The sequence below is a fragment of the Syngnathus acus genome, chromosome 6, assembly GCF_901709675.1.
Source record: "Syngnathus acus chromosome 6, fSynAcu1.2, whole genome shotgun sequence".
Lineage (NCBI taxonomy): Eukaryota > Metazoa > Chordata > Actinopteri > Syngnathiformes > Syngnathidae > Syngnathus > Syngnathus acus.
This window is the reverse complement of record NC_051092.1, coordinates 13309395-13325087: the sequence shown is the minus strand read 5'-3', so window position 1 is coordinate 13325087 and position 15693 is coordinate 13309395. Positions and strand designations below refer to the sequence as shown.

Here is a 15693-nt window from a genome sequence, read left to right as displayed (position 1 = left end):
TAATCCTGATTTGTATCAACTGTGGTTATCACAGACTATTTAAAGCAAAGAGAAAAAGTGTAGTGATGAAGAAAGAACCAGTTTTACACTTGTATGGCAGTTGGGAATCATAAAATGTTACTTAAAACATCACCTGTTGAGTTTTATGCTAATATGACAATTGGTTGACTTGACATAAATTCTGATCGGAAAAATGACTTTTTTATTGCAACAAATTGGAGGTCATCCTACAACACGGAAATGGATTGTGTATGACTCTTGGAGGTCACTTTAGTCCCAAGGCCGGCAGCATTCTACAAACGAAAAGCAGAGTGGACAAGCTGCAAAGATTTAAACCTCAAGGTCTGCGCACCAAGCAGGATGAGCTGTAGCAAACATATCCAAGTGTGACACTAATAAAACGGAGGAGGCAGGGCATGAAGGAGGACTGTGGAGCTGGAAATGACGGCTAACAGTGATGACAGCTTTTCTCAACAGAAAAGATGAGCAGGTGAGCCTCTCACTTCTGACAGAATCATATTTTCAACCACTTCAACAGTATGTGGTCGAACAGTGCGGGCTGCTCGGAGTCAAAAGTTACTTGAAATCTCAAGATTAACATTCAAAGTGCAATCATTATTTAAAAAAAAAAAAAAAAAAAGATACCAGGCCAACCCGAGCCTCTTCATACTCTTAAGACTGACGCTTTGAAGAGACGCAGAAATGAAAGCTATCTAAAGCAGGGTTATGATCCTTGGAGGAGGGAGAAAGAAAAGTGAAAGGAAAAGTTTTAAGGAGTCTGCCCTTAGAGGTAATTAGCCAGGGTGATGATTTAAAGATTATAAATGGAGATTACACAAACACACACACGTGCACACACACGCAAACACACACTCGCATACACACATAAAGTGGTTGCCTGCCTTGAGCCAGCATGCCGTCCATCAGCTCCACCTCCTGACAGCAGGCCCAGCGTTGCCGGCGTTCTGCCCGGCGTTGTTGGTTCCTCATTTCCAGTAGGGAAATAAATCTGCTCTTTATGAGCCCGGACCAGTACACTGCAACCCAGATGGATTATCACAGGGATTTATAACTCATAGAGGCCATTGCTCCCTGAGGGACGCTTGATCATGGTGCAAAGGAGAAGTGATGGAAGGCCTCGTCTCTCTCATCACCTCACTTATACCCGTGTTCACCTTCAGGAAAACTGAAATGACTCTTGTTTACTTTTTGTGAATGCAAACTTTTTCAATTTAACACCCAAATTACAAATTTGATCCCTCCTGAGAACTCAAATCCTCTCTCTTTAAATTTTGTGTTGAAAAGCTTTCAATTTAGAACCTTCCAATGCAAAACTGTAAGTTAACTAAGCATGCCATCTTGTGCTATATTTGACTTCAAACTGTCATATGACAACTGTAAACCAAGGACCCCCGATAATTATTACACCACCCTACTATTACACTTTTACTTTCAACCAACCTGGAGGGCAGCCACGTCAAGAGTTATGGAATACGTAGATGGAATGAAGCAGCAGCCATCAGCAGTTCTATTCTTATCTCATTCTGGAGAGCTTTATAGGCATATGATACTCCAGCAACAGAGGGTGCTGCACCCACTCGAGCTACTCGACACAAAAAACCCACTTTGTCCCAGAGTAGCAATAATTCTTTACTTTATTGGCTGCTATGAATTGGAAAATCCAAGTTTGGACAAAGCCTTTCTTTCTGTAAGGGTTTCCACCCCATGCACTTCGTTTCTTTGGAATAGTGAAATGGGAATGTGGCTGAGGATCTTCTTTTGTAGTTAATATTGTTTTGACATGGCTGAAATAGAGCTGGTGTGCAATTGTCACTTTTAGCCAAAACTCACAAAAGACAACTGGCAGCGGTGGGATTCGAACCCACGCCCCCGAAGAGACTGGAGCCTTAATCCAGCGCCTTAGACCGCTCGGCCACGCTACCTGTACTGCAATTGGTCACTAAAGTGTTACGCAACATTACAACCAGTCCAATGGACCTTTGTTTCCAACTTCACTTCGTAAAACCCCTATTATAGAAAATAAGGCTCGAACTGTTAAACATTAGCGTCTTCTTACCTACCTCGACTCACCTATCTGATTAGTGTAATGATGCCAATTTGAAAGCCACACTGCGGTCCTGCTTTTAACAGAGTAGGGTGGAGTGGTTGCAATACAGGCCCTTGAGAATGCTCTCATCTCAGAATTTCATTGAAGCTAAAACAACAGCATCCTGAGTCCCGGGGAGAGCATAATTGCGACCGCCAGTTAGCGAGACTTCAAACGAGGGCTCGCATTGTCGAGGATGTGAGTCAGACGAAGTTAAAAAGCGAAAACTGGAGGGGTGGACGAGCAGGCCCGATGGCATTTACGGAGTGGCGAGGAAAAAGCCAAGAGAGAAGGGAGATTAAAGTGAGGATCAGACCGAAAGAGGAAGATTTAATATGACCCTGCTTCATTTTGCCAAAGCTTATGCTCGTTTCAGTCATTCAAACTGCCCAAAAATACTCATCAGCATTACTCCACTTTTAGTACTGCTGCAACATTAAATTCTTCAAATTTGCCTTTATTTTCCTTTTTATGCATGCTTATGCATGAATTCAGCATAAAAAAGGCTGTAAGGATTGCATGCTCAATTATAAACCCTGGCTTGGAAGATACAGGCATTAGCAAAGATGAGCTGCTAATAGACGAGGCAGTAATTGGAGTCTTTAAGGAAGTGAGAAAGGATTAATTCCAGTCAAATGTGCAACGCTGTCTGGTCTGACTGTGAAGCGGCTCTGCAAGGGAGAGCTTGGTGAAGCATGGAGAGAGAAAACAGTAAATGAGTCCCTTTTTTGAAGAAAGAAAGGATTACCCACTCACACCAAAAAAAGAAAAGAAAACCTTTCTTTGCAGCCAAGTGGATTCAGTCGCAAGGCAATTTAGAAGCAAGAGAGCAAACATGCTTTGAGTGGATGGATTAGTTGGAATGTCACTTTGCATGCTTTTGTGAACTGTTTACAAAACTATTTATTCGCTTCTTAGAACATTTGAGGAAGGACGTAAACAAGGCGGACAAAGAATGCACGGCTTGCATGTATCAGGAATCCTATGTAGCTGTTTAGAATTAAGAGACTTTGCGTGATTAGAAGCGGAGAACAAGAAGTGCTTCGCGACCACTTTGATCTGCTTTTAATGGGCTTCGTTGGAGAGAGCACGCTGTCACCCAGAAGCCGTGCGGCACTGACTGAATCAAACTTTGGCACAACTGGGTGGTTTTGTAACCTCTTTTATAATTGGCTTTAAGTTTTACAAACAAAAATCAGGTTTGTCTCACTCATTTTTGACTCAGTCGATTATGACCACTACTAAGCACTTTTTTTTTTTTAGTTGCCTCTTCTGTGTTTTATCAGATGGGTAGGTTCATCCTGGATTGAAAATATCAAGGCAGATTATCTTCAAGAGAAAGCTCAATGAAAGTTCAATGAGGTCACCAACACCCTCACACTTGAAAGTTACAGAGATCTTACTTCATACTGCAGACGCCTCCTGGGAGGACGGCAGTTTAATTGACAGTGAACCGTTAATCATGGCCGCCCGGCCCTTCATGACTGAAAGGAATTAACATCAGCGGCCAGGAGAGCGCAGCTGCGGCCGGCCAGGACACCACCAAAGTTTGTTCTGCCACCGCATGATTGACGATGAGGCCCACAAAAATGTCCGCACTTAGTCACTGCTTGTACACACAGAGAATGTTTGCCTGAGCGTGAAGCACTTCCAGGACGATTGTTGAGCAACTCTTAGTCGGGGGTGTAACAGCATATTAAATACATATATCATAAGTACATTTATTATATCCCGCCGCGGTAAACCGAGAAGATACCATAGTTCATAGCCGTCATCCGTCTGGATTTTTTTGTATGCGTGGAGCATCGGTCACAGTTTGATTTGGATGAGGTTCAAACTTTGCCGCAGTGCTTGAAAAGTCCAGCTTCAGTTTTGACCAAGTTATGACATTTTGTTTTCCTCACTGACATTGAGAATATTTCACTTGGACTGCAAGTAGAGCTGTGGCATCATGCGTACTCATTTCAAATGCGGAGTGGGCTAGCATGTCGTTGCTAATGGCTGAGCTGTTATAATTTTCATGAATAGGCCTCTGCAAATAGAACCAAAAGTAAAAACAAATATTATCGTTTTAGTATGTGGACTAACGTCTCTCCAATGACGTGGTCCAGAGTAGGATTGAAACTCTAACCCTCCAGTTCCAAAGTCTTTACAAATAACCTAAAGCCTCCCTAGTGGGTGAAAGGATAAAATGTACCATTTGCCCAGGAATGTTTATTTCTGATGTTTGACTCGTGTTTCTTTCTGTTTCAGCTCCAACAGAGTCGCCACTGAGACCAAGTCTATGTGAGTCTGCATTTCAGCACGCGTTTTTTCTTGTGCAAACATCGTTAAACGTTAAGCAAATGTGTGTGTGTGTAGTGGAGGTCCACGCTAACCACGCTGTGCTACGTGATGACTTTGACTCAAACCTGCAAGGCGAGCTGGACCCGACCATCTGGTATGTAGCTGGACGAATCTTTAAATTGATGAACTTTCTTGATGGTGTTCTTGCCTTTGTCACATTGTCAGGTCCGGGTGCACAAACTGTGAGCTGGGCGAGCAATGTGGGGTTCTGATGCACGGAAGAGCGGTGACCTTTTGTGAACCCCTTGGAGAGCGAGAGTTGGTAAGTGACATAAGTCAACACGACTACAGTTTTGGTATTTAAATTCATGTTTTTTTTTTGGGTGGTGCAGTCCTCTCCAAAGAAAATAACATTCTCAAAATGGTTATTTCTTATTTGACAGTGATGCTATCATGTCCATTCTCTCTCTATGTTCTATAGACAACTGTTCCTCTCAACACCAGCACAGCATCCGTCCTTCAGTTTGCCCTGGGTGAGTATTAAATACAATCGGGGATTCCGCTAAGGTTGTGGCCTCTGTAAGAAAACAAAAAAAAATCCACTTCGTCCATCACCACTTCCGTGTCACAAACTAAAGACATTTTGTATTGAGCAAGCTTTTGTCCAAATCCTTTCAACATTGTTCAAACAGCAAAGACACTGCAAACTAGAAGTTCCTGTGTAGCTCCAGGTGATAGACATCTTTTACGCTCACCTATCAGTCGGCGGGCTTGTACACAATCCAATTCTGCTCATCTCTGGTCCGCTTCACTTATGAATCTTTTACACGAGGCACCCAGTCAGCCATGGTAGAGTTTTTAGAGATGTTCTATTTTTCATGACCATTACATGCATCCGAAGGTTCTCATGGGAAGACGCCGCTGAAACGCACCATTCCCATTTTCTCTTCCTCTTTGTGTTATTGTCATATTTACTCGTGTTTTGTCATACATGTGCGTTTAAGATGTGCAGTTAAGTGGTGACGGCTTCATGCTTGCTTGAATCCAAGCGGGGAGGCAGCAGTACAGTACATATAGAGGTTTACAAAACATCATGGGGAATAAACAGCGCGTGGTCCATTAACGACCTTTGAACCCACAGTATCCCAAAGCATCCGCACAAACACATTACAGACGCACAGTGGTCTCACATGAGGAAGAATTTTACCAGACAGAAAGACGCAAAGTCATTTCAGTGGGCGGCCTTAAGAAAGACACTTATTCTTGTTTTTGGAATAATTCTTCTGAATCGTAAATAATCCGTATTTGTGTTTCAAGAACATTCAGACAAGAATTTACAAGCTGTCATGAAATATTTCACCACACCCCAATCCGATCCTTCAATGCTATTTTCATCATGACACCATCTGACATTATTTCCAACCCGGCCAAATGTAAAAACCATACAAAGGATTCAAAAGTTATATCTTCCTCCAAAATATACATTTACCCAGAAGTCATTCAGAATTCATTATTTGTCTTTTGTGTTGGGCAGGTTCAGGCTCCTGTCGTTTCAGTTACTCCGACCCCAGCATCATCGTGTCATACAGCCTCAGTGGAAATCCCAACAACTCTGACTGGATCACGCTGGAGAAGATCAGGTCCCTCTCAAATCCTCTTTCAAAACTTAAGATCGGAATTTGCGACACAACTCTCTCAAAACCTCTAATCTGTGCACTTCTAGAGCTCCTACCAACAGCAGCACTTTCGTCCACCTCCTTCCAATGCCGGCGAGGTCCAGGGCCGAGAATGTTCATCTCCGCTGGTCTCAGGAAGCACCTGAAGGCCTAGAAGGCTACGAGTCTTGCTGGGGGGTGGACAACGTGCTGCTGCTCAACGCTGCTCATAAAGCTCCTCTGATGGAGGACAACCTGGATCCCCCGGATACTGCCAACTGGCTTTTTTTCCCCGGCGCTACGGTCAAGGTATGCTAACATGAATGGAGGCTCTGCATCACTTTCTAATAACACTCTGTTTTATAGCATGCTTGCCAGTCAGAAGGCAACGCTCTGTATTTCCATGGCGGGGAAGCACTCGGTCACAACTTCGCCTCTAGCAGAGATATCGACCTGCACCGTGAGGAGGGAAGAAGTTACTGGGAGGAGGACTTTGAGAGCCCACCCTCAAAGTATGTTGCCGCCAGACACTGTGAAGCCAGAAAAACAAATGTTGCTGTAGGACACACCTGAGTTCTTCAGATTCTATTCATTTGTACCGCTAAACTTGAATTTACTGTATGAGAGAATTTGTTAACACAGTACAAGAGCAACCAAGTGGCTTTGAGTAGAGTTACTCTGATAACCTTTGGCTGTACTGAGTTGAATCAAACTGTGCCGCTTAGTGGGAAGTACAAATGTGGGACATTATGGAACTTCCCAGTGGGGGACAAATAAAATATTTTATCTTATCTGAGTTAGTTCTGTCTGAAAGCCACTAAAGTACTGTATCTGATGTGACACTTTATTTTTACCCCGCTAAACCACCTAGGAGCTTTCGAATTAATCTTAAAAAGCCGAGGAGCACTGAAGGAGGATCGGTCCTGCTCTCCCAGTTTTATTCCAGCTAGGAACCTTTGTCGCTCCTTCGGATAAAAAGAACCGAGATTCAAAAAGCATTCCGCTCATGACCTCATTGTGTTTGATTAAAATCACACCAATCTCTATGGGAAGTACGATGAGTTTTAGCTGACTGAAAAAAAGTCTGGATAAAAAGGATGCCTTATGCACATGCACCTGTCACGTAAAATGACATGCAGGTATATGCCACGCCGCCGACTGCTTCACAGACAGCAGTCCATCTGTTCACAGTGAGACGCGTTGTTGTGCGTGGCATAGCACAACAAGCAGCCGTCATCGGACAAAAGACGAGAGAAAAAAATACAGATGACAGATGTGTCACTCGCGGGCAGTAATGATCCACCTATGCATTTTTCCTACCAATGAGGCAAGCATGACACGTGTGGCTTTCCATTGTCATGCTGCGTGCCATCATGCCACACAGCGGGCCTGTCACACCCCTCGGTCTTCTATGTAGACGCCATTTTTCTGGTAATGATACCAACCACCAATATTGACAATAACACACACACCGACCTGCTGGATCTTTTCTCGCAAAGGGATAAGGACACCCAGGAGAGAGTTGACAGTGTGTTAAACTCTGTCAGTGCTAATGAGGATTTTCTCTCCACTCAGCACAAAAGAAGCTTCATGGATTTTTTTGGGTTTCCCTCAGCTGGGACATACAAGGTGCTGTGTACGGGACCCAGTGCGGTGAGATTGAGTCGGGCACGGCGCTGGTGTTTGAGATGGACGGTCGGAGGCGAGTGTGCACGCCCTACATCGACACCACCTCCTACGGAAACCTTCGCTTTCACTTCTCTATGGGTACTGAAAATCAAAATCATATCTTTTTCTCATGCTCCATACAGATGAGTGAAAGTAGCCCTCTTTCGCAGGTGGTGGTGAATGTGACCCCGGCGAGTCACATGATCACAATGTAATTCTGTTTGGAAGATCGGAAGGCAGGAGAGAACGTGTCATCCTCGACACTCTTCCCTATTCTTCTTACCGGGTGAGATGCATCCACAAATTAGATTCTAAAAATATTCTAGCTTCTGTTAAGCAGGTCATTTTATTTTCTGCTATGTAAGTTTGCAACCCTGCCACTTCCTGGCTTTTAGCATGGATGATTACTTTTAAATTTCAATTTAATTTATTTGTTGGAGAAGGTGCTTGTAAGATCTGTTAAAATTGAATACAAATTGCTCATTTGAAAATACACATATAGGAACAGGAAGGAGTGTTTTAATGGGCCCCATAAAGTGAGGTGGCTGACCAGATGTGGCCCCCAGGCCTCGGGTTTGACACCCATGCAGCAGAAAAACTGGATCTGCATTAAACTTCACCATAATTTTATCTACTGAGTGCCCACATTATGATTGATGTTTAAGTCTTGGCTGCATTTAGGCCCGGAAGAAGTCATCCTCAACTTTCCAAATTGTTTTTCCTAGCAAGACAAATTCTTCTCAAACCACATTTGTAACCTTCATCCAATCTTTGTCTTCCCTCTTAGACACCTGCTGTGGTTTCCGTGGCGCTGTCCTCTGAGTTGCAAACACCAGTCACCCAGTTCTGCCTGGAGCAGCACTCACACGGCGGCGCCAACCGCCACGTGTGGGCCGTGGACTTTATGCAGCTGCTACCCGTGCTGCCTGGCACGCACACGCACGTCGTTCAGTTCTCCATTAACCTTGGCTGCGGTTCTTACCAGCCTGCCAACAGGTGAGGCCTGTTTGAAAAATACAGTAAGCAAATGCACTGGACGTAAAAGTTGAATTACAACTGAATTGTACTGTGATTTGCAATTTGTGCAAAGTACTTGGTTAAGATAGAAATGGTGGAGATATAAATGGAAAACTGGAGATATTCATGACATAACTATTATTTCTACTTTTTCAGTGTCAACCTGGAGTTTTCCACCAATGGTGGTCGTTCCTGGTCTCTGCTCCACACTGAGTGTCTCCCGGAGCTTTGTGCAGGACCCCACGTATCTCACAGTACCATCTACTCCTCTGAGAACTACAGCGGGTAGGAGTTGAACGAGATACCAAGACTCCATGATCATCACAATGCATCGCTTTGAACCTTTCTTTGGCATTTCTGCAGATGGACCAGGATTTCGATCCCTCTGCCCAATGCTGCCCTGACCGAGACCACGCGATTTCGCTGGAAACAGTCTGGCACCGGATTGGGCAACATGTGGGCCATTGACAACGGTCAGAATAAAATCTATATGTTCAGTCATGTCATCTAGATTTTACGAACACACCTTTCAATTTCCACGTGTGTTCTTCAGTTTATATTGGTCCAGCCTGCCTGCGCTTCTGCTCTGGAAGAGGACATTGTTCCCGCACAGGCTGCAAGTAAGATCTTGCACAAACACTACCAACTGCGCCATCCCATCACTCATTTCCTTCCCTTCCCTTGCTTTCAGATGTGACCCAGGCTTCAGCGGTCCAGCCTGCGAGCTCGCCTCCCAGACCTTCCCGGCATTCCTATCCGAGAGTTTCTCCAGCCCACGCCTTTCCTCCTACCATAGCTTCTCCTCCCTCCGTGGAGCGGAGGTGAGCTTTAGCTGCGGTGTTCTGGCAAGCGGGAAAGCGCTAGTCTTCAACAGGGACAGCAGGAGGCACCTCGTCACCGCGCCGCTGGACAGCTCCCAGGCCAGGTAACTGATGGTTTGACTCTCAAGATTGCAGCAAGCTCCTCCAAGGCTGAACAATTCTTGGGTACCAGCGCTATAGGAGACCTAATTTCTCAGCTGTCTTCCTTTGTGATTGATCCAACAGATGTTCCGGCTATTCAGCATCCGTACTCCTGTCACGCCCTCTTTCAATCATATTTAATGTGCTCAGTGGAGGATGGGGGGAAAAGAAATTGTGATTATAGACTGGACCACCGATGAGAGGTGGCAGGAGAGGATGCGAGAATATTTGATAGATTGATGGCACCCGTTGCGGCTCTATTGTGTGCCACCCGATTGCCGTTTTTAATGCCACTTTTGTGACTCACTGATTAAGCATCTGGCTAAAAGTAGAATCAACTCTGCTAATGAAAGTCCGGATCAACCAAGGACAGAGAGGTGGAGGTCTACTCTGTTGGCTTCAAACTGAAGATTAGATATTATCGTAAATATAACCTAATAGCAGGATGATGATGTCTGCTGAAAATTGGAACTCGAGCCTCACAGAAATATACACACACACACTCATATGAACTTGCTCACGTTATATCACTCTTCCCTATCGCCCCTTTAATTTAGTCAGCATTTATTTAATCATCTCATCCATCATTCCGATGCGCCACACAGGCTCTGACTTTGTGTTTATGTAACCTTCTTCTCCTCCCTACGCACACTCCGTTCCATCTCTAACACCTTTTTTCTTTCCTGCCATTTATCAACCTGCCTGATGTATTTTTTTTGTCCATTTGTCCAGATACCTCCAGTTCACCCTCCGACTGGGCAGCCGGAGTACCCTGAGCTCTTGCCCTGCTCCAGACCAGGCAGGAGAGGGTGTGCTGTTGCATTACTCCACGGACAACGGCATAACCTGGACTCTGTTGCAGCACTACGCTTACCAAGGGTTCCACGAGCCAAGGTTTGTGTGTTCAGGATTCCGATGGGATGCTAAGACTCGAACCACAAATATACACGGAATAAATTCCTTTCTTGTTACTATAGCTCATTCAAAATATTTCAAATTACAGCTCACCATATTTTTCCCTTGAATAGGATCGTGTCAGTTGAACTCCCAGCCGGCGCTCGAAAGTTCGGCGTGCAGTTCCGCTGGTGGCAGCCGTACCATTCCGGGCGCGGTCATGACGTCTGGGCGCTGGATGAAATTACCATGACCTCGGTGCTGTTCAACACCATAAGTCTGGACTTCAGCAACGTCTTGGATGTTACACAGAGTCTCGGTTTTTACCTCGGACACGTCCAGCCTTACTGCCAGCATGATTGGACGCTCAGGTGGGCCAAGAGTTTTTTTTTCTCGTCAGCTTGTAATAAATCAGCCAATAAAAAGTTTTCCTGCACCTCCAGTTTCTCTGGTGAGCCAAGCCCCGGTTCCAGTATTCGGTATGTGGAGACTCAGTCGATGCAGATCGGCGCCTCCTACAGTCTGCAGTTCTCGCTGGTGATGGGCTGCGGTCGCGAGTCGTCCCCTCATATTGATACTCAAGTCCGTCTGGAGTTCTCCACCAATCATGGACTCACTTGGCACCTGGTCAAGGAGGTAAGAAAAAGTGTCCATGATATTGCAGTTAATTATTAGTTTTAAAAATTACTTCTTTTTTAATTGATGGTGTCGTCCACTATTCACCTGACTTCAGCTCCCTGAGACTCTGAACAAGATAAGCAAAATAAAAAATGGACTGAGTAAAAGCCTGTAGAAGTTTCTTGGACGACCAAATATATAATGTATTCATAATGATGAATGTAGGTTTCTCTAATAAAGCCCCGGTTAATATTGTTTGAATAATGAGATGCTTAAAATGCCGCACTTTGCGTAATTTCAAATGATGGCAGTGACTTTTAATCACTCTGCGTTCAGCAAATGCAAGACTTTCATCTTTAAGTAGCTTATCTTCTCACCGAGCGAGCAGATTTTTTTTTTTATATGATCACAGTTGATATTTCATAAGTCCTAGAAAGCTAAAAATCTGCTGAAGCATTTTTCTTTTCTTTGTGTACATTAAAGTGCAGTTCCAGACAAATACCCGATGTGTTTTTCTCGTTTGACGTTCGGTATGATTGGAGATGTCAAAGAATTGATCTTGACTGTGCAGTCTCTAAAGACCTCACGTCCTTTCTTTTCAACTCTTGTTCTCCATCATTTAGGCCTGTCTGCCTGGCATGCCAAGCTGCTCCGAGTTCACGGCTCCCAGCGTGTACCACCCATCAGAGTTCACAAACTGGAGGCGCATCACTTTGTCTCTTCCTCAAAAGACATGGTAACACACTAAATACCTTATGTCAGATAATTTTGCTTTCACTCACAAATTCAGTTTTTACAACTTTCAGATTCTCCCGTTAAGGCGACTCACTTCATTGGAAAAAAGGCATAGCCTAAAAACAGGCAAATTATTTAAAAGGTTATCAACATGGCATGCGAGCCTCCTTTGGCCTTGTACATAACATCCACCCCACGAAGCATTCCATTATTCACACGGTAGACATTGCCGATCCCAATGGCATTATGAACCTGTCATCTCTCCCGACATATGATGATTGCCAATCCCATCACCCATAGGTTGCACATCTATCAACGCCCATAAAACTGCGCACAGATCACGCTGACCTTCATAACATTCTTACTTATAGATAAGCATCCTCTAATCTCCCGCAATGTGGTGAGAGGTCACAGAGGTCATGGCTGCAATTTGGTCATAAAACAGCTGTGGTCAAAAGTGGGTCAGAGGTGATTTTAGGGTCGTTTGGCAAAAGCACAGTGTTTTTTTGCGCAACACGAGGCACCTCTTTGTATCATCCGTGTTTAGGTCCAGTGCCACACGCTTCCGGTGGATTCAAAACTACTACGGAGAGCAGGACGAGTGGGCCCTGGATGACATTTATATCGGCCAACAATGCCCCAACATGTGCCACGGACACGGCTGGTGTGACCACGGACACTGCAGGTCAGCCCTCAAGGCCACAAAGGTTTAATAAATTGGGCTTGTTTGTATTTTTGCTACATTTAAACTCATCTGCGGCAGGTGTGACGACAACTTCTCTGGAACAGACTGCTTGCCTTCCTCGCCTCTTTCGTCAAGTGTCCTCTCAGACTTTGAGTCCCAGGATGCACTGCTGGCCACTTGGCAGGAAGTAATAGGTGGAGAGGTGGTCAACCCTGATGTTGGCTGCGGGGTGGTTTCTTCCGGTTCATCCTTGTACTTCAGCAAGGTAGAGAATAGCCTTATCTTATTTGCTCAAAAATACTCCCAATGTTCAGTGGATACAAAGAATAATTATTTCATGTGAAATTTGTGTGTGTGACATCAGGCTGGCTTGCGACAACTTGTGAGTTGGGACCTGGACACGGAATGGGCGGAGTTTGTTCAGTTCTACCTGCGTGTGGGTGGAGACTGGGCGGATTGCAACCAGGCTGACAGCAGGGAAGAGGGAGTACTGCTGCAGTACAGCAACGACGGAGGCATCAACTGGGGCCTCATCGCTGAGATGTACTTCACAGACTTCACCAAACCTCGGTGAGCTGCACGGTGCTTATGTTTAACACGGTTGCTTCTTCCAAATCAATCATTTTGATCTTTTCCTCAATAGTTTTGTCCACTACGAGCTTCCTTTGGCCTCAAAGACACCTTGCACTAGATTTCGCTGGTGGCAGCCTCTTCACTCCGGAGACGGCTATGACCAATGGGCAATCGATGACATCATAATTTTATCTGAGCGGGAGAAGCACATCATACCAATGGCCAGTCCTACTTTGCCACAGGTATGCCAACATCTGTATTGAAAGAATATATTCCATTTGTGAATAAGAACAAATAAATGAATTGCTTCTTTCCACTGACGACTAAACCCCATCCGATAGAACTTCTACGAGAAGCCGGCTTTCGATTACCCGCTGAACCAGATGAGTGTGTGGTTGATGCTGGGTAATGAAGGCATGGAGAGGGACAGCAACAACAGCTTCTGTGCTCCGACCGCATCTTCCATGGTGTTCGGGCGCTCCGATGGCGACAGGGTGGCGGTCACCAGGGACCTTGCCCTGCGTTCTGGCTACACTCTCCAGTTTAAGGTGAGAACCTACAAGACCGCCTTACCGAGACTGCCCCAACAATGTTGTTAAAGATGTCAAATTATTCTTTTTTTTCTTCCACTTACTAGTTAAACATAGGTTGTGAGTCAGAGTTCATTGCGTCTGCCCCAGTCCTGCTGCAGTACTCCCATGATGCAGGTCGTACTTGGGCCTTGGTAAAGGAGGGCTGTTACCCCGGATCCCCGGGAGCGGGGAACTGTGAAGGAAGTGGCCGGGAGCTTCGAGAACCCACCGTGTACAACACCGGGGACTATGAAGACTGGACCAGGGTCACTGTGGTTATTCCACGCAATGTTGCAGCTAGGTAACTATGGTGACAGCAATATGGTGGGATCTTGAGGAAAGGTGGGCAAAGTGTGGCGCAAGGGGATATTAAAGAGTCTGGTAATATTTTTTTTTCATTATTCCCACCCTGCCAACTTGTAACAAAAAAACTACTCTTTCTTCCATTTCTCCAGTAAAACGCGGTTCCGCTGGTTCCAGGAGAGCAGCATTTACAGAGATGCTCCAGCTTTCGCACTGGATGGAGTCTACATCTCCGAGCCATGTCCGAATCATTGTGGCGGCCATGGCGATTGCATTTCTGGAGTCTGCTTCTGTGACATGGGATACACAGGTAAAGCCACTCATAGAGATGGTCAAAGTTGTTTGCCTCATTTAGTAGTTCATTTTTTTTCTCTCTCCATAGTGGAACAGGATAGCTGTGTTCCATCCGTAGCCAGTCCCACCGAGCTGTCTGAGGGCTTTGAGGCCAAGCTAAGTCCGCTTTGGCAGAGTCTAAGTGGGGGCCAAATAGGAGGTGGATGCGGCATAATCAGTGAGGGCAAGGCGCTTTACTTCAGCAGCCCCGGAAGAAGGGAGGCTCGCACGGTGCCCCTCGACACCACAAACACTCGGTAGGCGGATTCCGCTCTTGTTTCCAAGTCAAGTCATGCGAGAGCTTGATTTTAAAACTTCTATCATGACTGTACAGGTTGGCGCAATTCTACATTCGAATAGGCAGCAAAAGTTTGGGACCCACTTGCACCAGGCCCCGTTCACGCAATGAAGGTTTGCAACCCTTTTCATCCGGGTCATTTGGATTATCCTCTTGTAATGTATTTCTTCGCATATACAGGTGTCCTTGTCCAGTTTTCCACCAACAATGGCGTCCAGTGGCAATTCCTGCGAGAGTTAGACTTCAGTTCCTTCTTGGAGCCTCAGGTGGTGACCATTGAATTGCCACCACATGCCAAAACGCCTTACACTGTGTTTCGCTGGTGGCAACCCCAACAAGGTTAGTGCACTTGCTACAGTAATGTTGAAACTCTTCTTTTTTTCGTCTTTAATTTATTGTGTTGTGTTGGTGATTTCAGGGAAACACTCAGCCCAGTGGGCTTTGGACGATGTCCTAATTGGTATGAACGACAGCTCCAGAACTGGTTTCCATGACAAGTTTGATGGCACCACACCTCTGAGGCACAACTGGTACCGCATTCAGGGCGGGGAGGTGACTGTGGACTGTTTGTCCCTGGACACGGCACTGACCTTCAACTCGGAAGCCATCGATAGTGAGTCACGCAAATGAACACACCCGACCGACTCACACACATGCAATAAGAGAACATTCCAATTACATTTTCTATTTATGCAGCAGTGAGAGAGAACAGCAGTGAAATGGCCTCAGAGCAGCATAACTCATAACAGGCTGAAACGGAATCACCCATTTACTGTGGCGCCATGAATGGCGCATTATAAATGAAGGCATACTTGATTGAACATCCTGCCTGTTTTTTTGTTTTTTTTATGAGAGCACCAAGCTGTGAGCGTGTTTTCTTTATATAAATAATGCTTTCATGTGGGCTTACTCTTTTGGAGGTGCACAGCTTGAATTATTTGACTACACATCTAAAGACACAAAGATTCTGCAAGAATCCAGGAAGCA

At 45.2% G+C, this 15693-nt stretch overlaps 1 protein-coding gene and 1 non-coding gene across 2 annotated transcripts in view; one reads left to right on the top strand and one right to left on the bottom strand.

The window, feature by feature from the left end:
- reln (reelin) overlaps positions 1 to 15693 on the top strand; it is a 61220-nt gene that overhangs the window by 30849 nt on the left and 14678 nt on the right. Inside the window, 29 exon segments of the mRNA XM_037254073.1 lie at positions 4361 to 4393; positions 4469 to 4547; positions 4619 to 4715; positions 4875 to 4926; positions 5928 to 6033; positions 6117 to 6357; positions 6415 to 6560; positions 7664 to 7815; positions 7887 to 8002; positions 8504 to 8712; positions 8890 to 9018; positions 9097 to 9206; positions 9287 to 9353; positions 9425 to 9658; positions 10428 to 10589; positions 10724 to 10960; positions 11033 to 11225; positions 11831 to 11943; positions 12490 to 12627; positions 12706 to 12892; positions 12992 to 13197; positions 13271 to 13442; positions 13542 to 13748; positions 13838 to 14073; positions 14228 to 14385; positions 14458 to 14665; positions 14743 to 14819; positions 14887 to 15045; positions 15125 to 15319. Of these exon segments, the coding sequence (XP_037109968.1) occupies positions 4361 to 4393; positions 4469 to 4547; positions 4619 to 4715; positions 4875 to 4926; positions 5928 to 6033; positions 6117 to 6357; positions 6415 to 6560; positions 7664 to 7815; positions 7887 to 8002; positions 8504 to 8712; positions 8890 to 9018; positions 9097 to 9206; positions 9287 to 9353; positions 9425 to 9658; positions 10428 to 10589; positions 10724 to 10960; positions 11033 to 11225; positions 11831 to 11943; positions 12490 to 12627; positions 12706 to 12892; positions 12992 to 13197; positions 13271 to 13442; positions 13542 to 13748; positions 13838 to 14073; positions 14228 to 14385; positions 14458 to 14665; positions 14743 to 14819; positions 14887 to 15045; positions 15125 to 15319 (4419 nt within the window).
- On the bottom strand, positions 1862 to 1943 carry trnal-aag. The gene has a single exon. It is a non-coding gene; the product is annotated as a tRNA-Leu (tRNA).